This window comes from Echinops telfairi, unplaced genomic scaffold (assembly GCF_000313985.2).
Source record: "Echinops telfairi isolate 266 unplaced genomic scaffold, ASM31398v2 ScPeMD7_7400;HRSCAF=8409, whole genome shotgun sequence".
Lineage (NCBI taxonomy): Eukaryota > Metazoa > Chordata > Mammalia > Afrosoricida > Tenrecidae > Echinops > Echinops telfairi.
Window position 1 is genome coordinate 43,828,981 of NW_022111300.1, and position 9,634 is coordinate 43,838,614.

The 9,634-nt window shown below is 52.9% G+C and overlaps 1 protein-coding gene across 1 annotated transcript in view; it reads right to left on the reverse strand.

The window, feature by feature from the left end:
• FECH (ferrochelatase) overlaps nt 1-7,230 on the reverse strand; it is a 27,600-nt gene extending 20,370 nt beyond the window's left edge. Inside the window, exons 1-2 of the mRNA XM_030887290.2 lie at nt 7,096-7,230; nt 930-1,049 (exon numbers count right to left, since the gene is read on the reverse strand). Coding sequence (XP_030743150.1) covers nt 930-1,027 — 98 coding nt within the window. The 5' untranslated portion in view covers nt 1,028-1,049; nt 7,096-7,230. The remainder of the gene's footprint in view (nt 1-929; nt 1,050-7,095) is intronic.
• Nucleotides 7,231-9,634: the final 2,404 nt, after the last annotated feature.

The window sequence follows — 9,634 nt, forward strand, 5'->3', positions numbered from 1 at the left end:
ATATAACACCCTCCCTGGGGGACAGACAACAGAAAAGTGGGTGAAGGGAGACATCGGATAGTGTAAGACATGACAAATAATAATAATTTATAAATGATCAAGGGTTCATGGGGGAGGGGGGAACTGAGGAGCTGATACCAAGGGCTCAAGTAGAAAGCAAATGTTTTGAGAATGATGATGGCAGCAAATGTGCAGATGTGCTTGACACAATGGGGTATGTATGGATTGTGATAAGAGTTGTATGAGCCCCCAGTAAAATGATTTTTAAAAAAGAGGAAGAGGGGAGGGATAGCCATAAGGGCCTTGGCCACCTAGAGCCCACTGAGATCGCCCTTCAGACACACCCCCACCCGGAGGAGGGGATTCCTCCGATCGTCCACTCACAGGAGACACACAGGGCAACACATGCCCTGCACCACCGCTCAGAGGGCCAGGAGGAGGTGGGAAGAGGGCCGTTACGGTGAGGGACTGCAGCGCATGTCAGGACAGGGATGCGTGCACTGTACAAGCGGCTGAATGGGAAACACACTTGCTCGGTGACTTCACCCACACCACACAGGAGGCTGAGGGGCGGCGGGACAGGGTAGTCAGGGTCCCAGTGACTCGGCTGTCGATGCAGAGTGCAAGCACCTCTCTAAAGGGACTCAGAGGGGTCAGGTCAGGACAGCTGTGGCTCCCAGGGCTCGGGGTGGGTGGTGCGGTGGGGTATGGACACTTACTCCCTCTCTCCTGGTAAGCCTTCCAAAGCCACACCCCTCTGACACCGAACAGAAATCCACAATGCTGCTCTCAACGCCACCAGACACCCGTGAACATGAACATGTGTTACCAGAGAAGGCAGACTTGCAGCAGACTTGGGATTCAAACTCAGGCCAAGCACGTGGCCCCGTTACTGAAAAGCGCAGGGGCACACAGCACACACATCTTACTTTTGCCATGGGAGCGTCATGAGGTCCCGGTCCAGGAAGAGCCTAAGCAGGAAGTCGTGAACGTCCCCCAGGGTTTCCGGACCGCCCATGTTCAGCATCAGGATCCCCGTCCTGGGCTTCCTAGGAAAGCACAGCGTGAAGGGGCATTGGAAGCGCCTGTTTCGCTGTAGGGTGGATTCTTATATCCGAGAGCATGCTCTCGTCTCATCTACAGGGTTAGGACTTGAGGCTCCCCGCCCAGCTTCCCACAGTCCAGCACAGGCCTCCGGGTCTTCATGGTCCAGTGCAAGCTCTGGCCTGAGGAGCCCGGTTCTGCCCGACGCTGGGCTCGGTGACTGGAGATGTCGCTTGATTCAACTAAGGGCCCTAATTCAGAGCCCCGTGCCTGGGACTGAGAGACGCAGTGGATGCCTTGCAAATACAGAGTTGACCACACAGGTTCCGTAGCACTTAGCCACCGCCCACCTCACAGGGCTGTTTAGAGGATTACGGCCAGGTCCTGATTTGGCACCGAGGGGTCCTGGTGGGACAGTGGGTCATGAGGTGGACTGCTAACCAAAAGGTCAGTCCGAGGGAGAAAGCTGAGACTTTCTGCTCTGGACAAGACCTGCAGTCTCAGGAGGCGGTTCTGCTCTGGCCTTTAGACTGGAATAGATTTCATGGCAGCGGGGCGTTCTGAGTTGAGCTGAGGGGGTGCAAATGGTTGCACTCAACTACTAACCTAAAGGCAGAGAGTTCAATGCCGCTCAGCAGTCCCTTAAGGAGAGGCCTGCAATGGGCTTCCCCAGGAACGCTGATGGAGCCAGTCGGCCCTCTGGGATTGGGTTTGCTTGCTTGTTCCCCATTGGAGCCCTTTTGACCTTGCTGGGTGCTGTCAGGTCGGCTCTAACTCAGAGCCACTCTGGAGAGCAGAAGGAACCACTGCCTGGTCCTCGCCATCCTCACGACTGCCACACACGGGGTGTTCTTATATTGCACACAGAGAAGTTAGGGTTTCTCCATTAAGATAAGCTTCTACGAGGGGGGCTTGTAATAGCCTGTGGGGGGAAAAAACCCATTGGCCTTTTCTTCCGTTGTCCACAATCTTTTTGAAGGCGCCTCACCTAGCAGGCCATTTCTCGCTCTATGACCTGCTCTCCCCTCCTGAGTCTGCTGCTAGTGACTCTGCGCTTGAATCAGCCCTTACTGCTCTGCTCTGTTCTCCTGCCCCCGCCCCTGCCCTCCTGGCTGTTTCCTGCACCACAGACTCAGTTTACACCCTGCCCTACAGCCTCTACCCAGAGGGGGCTTGCCTTAAGTGGGTGCTGCCGCCCCTAGGGGTGCTGGGGCGGTCCAGTGGGGCTGCCAGAGCAGATCTCTACACTGTGCTGGATGATGGGCTACCGGACAAATGGTGGGAGTCGCCAGGGGACACTGAGTCGCCTTTTTTTTTTTTTTTTGGCTTTCTGAAAAGCGTTTGGGATCCTGTGCTTTAGATTCACGTCTTTAACCAATCCCTGCAGGAAACTGCCCTTGCTCACTGGGTCCAAGCGCAGAACACACAGAGAAGCAACAAGGGAGTAGCACTGTAACAGAAAGACTGAGGCAGGAGGCTCCTGGGAAATTAAAGACGCTGGGATTCTGTGTGGAAATGTAAACCTGTAAAACCCAGAGCTGCTCGGGAGCTCCACAGCCCAAGGTGGGTGGACTTAGGAAGGGGTCTCTACACCTGCGTCCTGACGGCCCAGGAACCTCCCACCTGCCACTGGGGGGTCTGAGTCCCCAAACAGGACAAGCCTTGCAGCCCGACTGCGAGGCTGGTGGGGCAACAACCAAAGACCAGAGACCTCGTCTTCCACTCGTTCTTGTGTCTCTTCTTGCACTTCCAGGGATTGAAACATAACTCAGACGCCATGGAATTAGCATTTGAAAGTGCACAGTTCAGTGGGGTTTTAAAAGCACATTCACAAGGCAGCACCCTGGTATTTTGTTCCCGCCACTGGCTGGAAGAACTGAGGCGCTTGAATTAGGGTGCTGGTGAAAGGTACTGAAAGGACCGGGGACTGCCAAACAAACAAACACGTCTGTCCTGGCAAAAGCACAGCCAGAATGCTCCTTAGAGGCCAGGGTGGTGAGAGCCCATCTCACATACTTTGGACATACTATCAGAAGGGACCGGTCCCTGGAAAAGGATGTCATGTTCGGTAGAGGGAAGGCAGGGGAAAGGGAAGACGCTCAAGGAGATGAACTGACAGTGGTTACCACAATGGATTCAACAGACAGACACGGTTAGCCTGGGGCAATGTTTGGTTCTGCTGTGTCAACGGGGTGGCTAGAACTCAGAACCAACTCGAAGGCACCAGCAACCACATGGCCAGCGGCTATCCCAGTGGACGGGGCTGCCTCCAGTTCATTCTTGCCAAGGCAGCTGGAAATAGCCAGGCTGTAGTGTATCCAAATCACCATTGTCCAGATGTGGAGAGGCCTACTTCCCACGGTGGACCACCGACCACCTCCACCTCCCAGGGAGTAAGGCAAACGAGCTGAGGTAGTGCTCACTGGGAGAGCAGTTCTTAAGGTCTTCTAACACGAATGAGCTCAGGCTGCAATTTTCAGCTGCGGCCAAGGGGAGCTAGCAGTGATGGGGTGCAGGGGTGTGGCAAATACCCCAGGTGGGAGCCGGTCTCTTGATCAAACACTGTCGGGGAATAGGGTAGAAATCTGAGTTCTCAGGTGAGGCCCTCAAACAAAAAGCCCAGGCCGAGGTGAGGGGACAGTGCAGTGAGGCAGGGACTGTCCTCACTTAGACTCCTCCTCAAGACTACCTGCACAGGAGTCCTGGGGGCGCTGTGGCTGAGCGCTCACCTGTGAACAGGAAGGATGGGGGGCGGGGGACAGATTTCCATGTGGAACAGGTGGCTTCTGTGACAATGACAGTAGGGGAAGGCCGGGACTGGTTCGACTCTGTTCTGTTGGGTCGCTGTATAATGGAACCGACAAGACCGGACAGCCACGGGTAGGTATGTTTGTTTTTAAGAAGGATTCACTGAGATCGCTTTTCAGTGTTGCCTCATACCAGGCTGTCTCAACCTCTGCACCCCCGACGTGACGTAAGGAGCCATCTTTGTGGTGGGCTCTATTCTGTGCACTCTGGGATAGGGAGGAGCGCCCTGACCGCTCCCCCTTAGGTGCCAAGAGCACCACCCCCCTTGGCCAGTTGTGACCAAACCTGCCCCCAGGTTTCACCACATGGACCCTGGAGACAGAGATGCCCCCCACACTACCCCCATGGGGATGTGCTGAGAGGAAGGGGATCTGATGGACCCCCTCCCTGCCTTGCTAACGGAATCCCCTTACGACTTCTCCACCCACCGCCTCTGACCAGAAACCAAAGCAAAACCAAACTGGTTGCCAGCGAATGAATGCTGACTCATAGCGACCCCCTGTGGGTTTCTGAGGCTGTAACCGTTTATGGGAGTAGAAAGCCCACTGCAAGAAGCTGCTGGTGGTTTCGAACTGCCGACCATGAGACCATGAGGATCGCATCCCAATGTGTATGCCACCAGAGCCCAGCACTAAATCACCCAACCGACATTTCAGAGTCATCTCTTGATATCTTGAAAATCCCAGATTCATTATTTTGTGATGATAACATCCCTTTCATCTTGCTACTTAGTCGGCTGCCATTCCCCGGGGATCCTATCTTCCTCCTGCAAAACCTGCGACTCACAATAAATCACGTGCGTGTCTCAGGGGATGCTGCCGGTGCGCAGATGATGGGCTAGACAGCCCCGGCAGAGGGGCTGGCCGGAGCCACAGAGGGCGGCCGCATTCAGACGGGATTTAGAACTGTGTTTTTCATCTACAGCACCTGAGCTCGGAGCAAGAGCCGCTCTACACGGGACAGCACTTGGCCCTGCTCCTGGTTTGACAAACCCGTGTTGATAGGGAAGCGCAGCATTTGAAAATACCTCAAAGCGAAGGCACTTAATTTAAAACGGGGTCCTGCATGAGAAGCAGAGCATTAGGAAGGGCTGCTCGGACGCCCCGGCCCAGAACATGGAGTGCCAAGCTTCCATCAAGGGCCTGCTCCTCCCCCTCCAGGCAGGCCACACCTGGGGCCAAGGCTGAGGGTGGCAGGCCCCTTTGTTTAAGTGCAAAACAATGTGAATGGTGAAGCATTTCAAATTTCTCATTTGCCATTGTTAGATTCTGGGACTCTCAAAGGAAGTGATTTGGCCTTTGAATTATTAAGTGTCTGTAGCAGAACTTCGAACTGATTTGTGAGTGTATAAAGACACAGTAACCCCAATCAGGAAAAAACAACAAAATCCCTGCTCGTCTTCAAATCTAAAAGCCTGCTGTGCTGTTTCGAGAACAAGGGGTTGCAAACTATGGCCTTCAGGCCAAATCTGCCTTTTTCCCCCGTCTGTTTTTGTGAATAAAGTTTTATTGGTACACGGCTGCTTGCTTATTTTATTGGCTGTATTGTGAACTGTTGCTTTCAGGCTGTTGCAGCAACAGAGTAACTGAGACTGAGATCGGGCAGCCCTGCAAAGCAGAAAAGACTCACTGGCTGGCGTTCCCTCCCTCTACGGAACAAGCCTCGGTGTGGCATCTGCCCAGAGCTCCACAGAACCTCTGGAGCCCCGCAGACACAGGGCGCTTCCTGCTCTGGGAGCCAAACACTAGAAACCCTCTAGGCCCCACCACATGGAAGGGGACAAGTCAATTATGACTTACAAAGGACTCTCTAGTGAAGTCATTAAACATCATACAGAAGAACGTGCAGTTGTCTGTGGGATATCCGTCAATAACGTTATCACAGTAATACAGGTACAGTGGAGTTGCATTTTGGTAAGCGAGGGCTGAGTGAATATCGATGGACAGAGATAAACTATGAGGGAGTTCAAGAAGTGTATGGGAAAATCCCGTTCTCTTTCAACTCCATCTTTCCTTGAACTTTCTAAAGCTCCCTTGTATTGGCTGATGGGATTGTTACATCCTTTTGCCTTTTGATAGAATTTAGAAAGGTGCATTTGAATTATCGTGCTGGTGAAGAATGTGTACGGTATGAGGGACTGCCAAACAGACAGAGAAGTCTGTCTTGGAAGAAGCATAGCCAATGCTCCTTAGAAGGAAAGACGGCAAGACTCCGACCCACGTACTGTGGACATGGTGTCGAGAGAGACCAGTCCCTGGAGAAGACATCATGTTTGGCCGGGTGAAGGGGCTTCGAAAGAGAGAAGGTCCCTCAACAAGATGGGTGGGCCCCATGGCGGCAACGATGGGCATTGGAACGGCTGTGAGACGGCGCATGCCTGGGTCCTGTTCCGCTGTTGTCCTGCCTGCCGCTGGGAGTGGGAGCCAACTCCAGGGCCCCCAGTGATCTCGACTTCAAATTTTCTACAGTGGGCCCTTAACTGTACATCAGTGTGACAGGGGCAATTTCGCTGAATTTGCACTTAATTTAAAAATTCTTAAGCTAATTTTAGTAATTTATTATTAAGGCTATGTCTATTATTGATTTTTTTTTTTAAAAAAAACACTAAGAATTTAGACTCATGAAATGAATTCTCTTTTCAGGCTTCGACAGAAAGTCAGTTCTTCCCCCTTACACCAAATACATGAAGCCCTAAGTACTGACAGTACTCCGTAGTACAGCCAAGGTGGACAAAGAGGGGCCGGTGCCAGATCCCCACTCACTCCTCGCCAGCCTCCTCACTGGCCTCGATCCTTTGGGGACAGGGTGGCAAAGGAGATGGCCTATGCCCGCCTCTAACAGCCTCTCCCAACCAGCCTCAGCTCCCTCGGTGCTGTTTATAAGCATGCTCTCTGGGTCAACAGCTGAAGAGCAATGGTGGAGTTAACCACAGAACCATCTGTAAATAGGCTGGCTCTTCGTCCCGTTCAGAATAGCAGGTTCGCAGCCAGAACCACGTGAGCCGCAGACACAAGCCACGTGCCAGGGTATGTTCAAGGACCAGCTCCTGGTACTCGGCTGTATGCCTTTACTGAAAGCCGGGTGCATGGTCAAGTCTGTAGTTTAATGACTGGAAAGGAAGCCAACAAAGGAAAGCGCCACCAAACCGCCTACAGACTGAGTGTGCCCGTGCCTGCCCGCCCAAGCAGCCGGCATTCCCTGGCGTTTGCACCAGTAAGCAGAGCGATACAATTAGACGCATACCTCTTCTCCGGCTGCACTTGCGGTTTCGTGCTTTTGACCCTGGGCTGGGCTGTTGCTGTGGCTGCTGCTGAGGTCACCGCCGCCGACTGGCACCTCCATGGCCGCTGCACCCTGGAGCTTCCAGGCAGCACTGCAACAGAAGCAAGCGGGCTGTGCACCCTGGGGATGCAGCTGCTTTTGAAGAGCCCCCAGTGAGGCAGTGGTTACACACTGGGCTGCTAACCACAAAATCAGCGGTTCGAAACCACCACCCACTCCACAGAGAGGTGAGGCCATCTCCTCTGTAAAGAGTCACAGTCTCGGAACCCCCACCCCACCCCCCACCCCCCGGGGGCAGTTCCACCCTGTCCTGCAGTAGAGTCACTGTGCGTCGGAATCAACTCCACAGCTGGGAGTCTGTGTGGATCCAGGCCAGAGAGGGGGCAGCTGGCAGCTCCGCAGGACTGCTTGCCACTCCCCTCCCTATGTGCTACCCACGTTCTAAACGGCAGCGAAGGAAGCCCGGAGGAGGAGCCTGAGGAAAAGACAGCAGCCCTGGTCTGAGGAGTGGGCATGGGAGCAGCTCTCGTTTCCACCCACAGCCTCCCCCAGACGCACCAGCTCTCTGTGCTGGCTGGACAAGCGCTCTCTCGCCCCTCCTGCTGCCCAGGGCTGGAGTCTGCGTGGTCCAGGACACAGCCCACTTAGTGCCAGCACCCCTTCCAGACCAGGCTCCAGGTCCCCTGTCCTCTGTCCACTTCCGGAGGTGGCACAGTCCTCCTTCTTGCCACCTGAGGCGTGGCCGAGGGTGTCTATTTGCAGGGGCAAAGCTGTAGCTGGGGCATGCAGGCTGGGGTGTCCCAGAAGAAAGTAGGGGAGGTCAGAGGCCACCCCGCCCAGGCCACTCTGCAGTGTTCTGCAAGAACAGTGACTAAGCAGAGTCTGCCCTCCAGGCCATGATGAAGGTGTCCTTGGCAGCACACAGAGGAACATATTTAACATTTGCTCCACGGGGCCCTGGTGGCACAGTGGTTAAGCCCTGGGCTGCTAACTGTAAGGTCAGGGGTTTGAACTGCTCCAGCCCTTGCACAGGAGAAAAGGCCTGGAGATCCACTCCAGAAAGATGATCGTGGGAGAAATCCCACTGTCCTGCAGGACGCTATGAGTCAGCACCCACCTGACAGCAAGGCTTCCTTGTTGCTGTTTGGACCAAACACGCTCAGAAGCCCCAGGGACACTGGGGTTAGTGCTCAGCTGCTAAGCAAATGGTCAGAGGTTTGGCCCCACCAACCACTCCAGGAGAAGCAACCTTCCTGCAGGCGGCCTCCATGGAAGCCCATAGGGGCAGTTCTGCTCAGTCCTGCAGGGTCACTGCAGGTTGGAATCACCTGGAGGACACATAAGAGCGTGTGTCTTCAGGAGCCCTGGAGGTGTAGTGGTTACGTGCTGCCCACACCTGTAGAGGCCTGGAACCAAGCCTGCCGTATCTCTGAGGTCTGAGACTCTGGAACACTGGGCTCACAGCTGACAATTACCCCGAAGGCCCGGCAGCAGCTGCATGTTCTGGGGCCACCAGGCCGACCAGGGCGTGATCAAACACTCACTGGGCCCTTCCATGCCTCATTCTCCTCAGCTGTAAAAGGGCGATAAAGCAGATGCTGCAGGCTCTGGGGAGATTAGAGAAAGGCCGCTGTCCAGGCCCCAGCACTGCACCCGGATACACTGTAGGACATTCAGCATGGACTCCTCAGGCTGGTGGGCTTGTCTGAGCTGCACTAACTCATAGAATACCTGCGAGGAGGATTCTGTTTTCTGGTATGGGTCCAAGAGGTTCTAATGTCTTGGCCACATCCATCCCTCCCGCCGCCCCCAGCCAGGACCAGCAGGGTATTAACCCAGATGTTAATCAAAAATAAAGGAACAAGTGGACAATGTAGCCAAAGTGAATGAACTACTTAAAGATTCAATTTACCCAAAATGAAAGCAAATCTGAAAAGTTCTATAGCTATTTAAAAAGTAGTTTAATTCAGAAAAAAACATCCCAAAATGAAAACCCCATGCCTACACAGTCTCAGTAGTTAATTCTTTGAAGCATTTAAGAGAAGCTTATTGTTATTATCCTGTAATTTTTTTTTCAAATTAGAAAAGATACATATGCTCACTATTTTTAAATTTAGAAGGAAAAGCACAAATAACAATAATTATTCTATGAACTCTAACATTCATATACACACGTGTGTATACATATCGGTACAGACAAATAGCTACAGGTGTGTGTATATATGCATATATATATGCATGCATGTATGGCATATATAGAAATCTACAGAAAAATGGATGAGTGTAAATGTAGACAAAGATCTGTATATACACCTGTAACTATCTACAGGTACCTATATATACACCTATATATATATATACATGTCACTCCAAAAAGTTTGTGGGAAAATTGTATTGTCTTTTCATTCCATTTTTGTGTGAACATTTTGAAGGCCCCTCATACACACAGTGTGTGGCCTTCCCGGAGGGAAAACAAACCCACTGCTGTCAAGTCAATTTC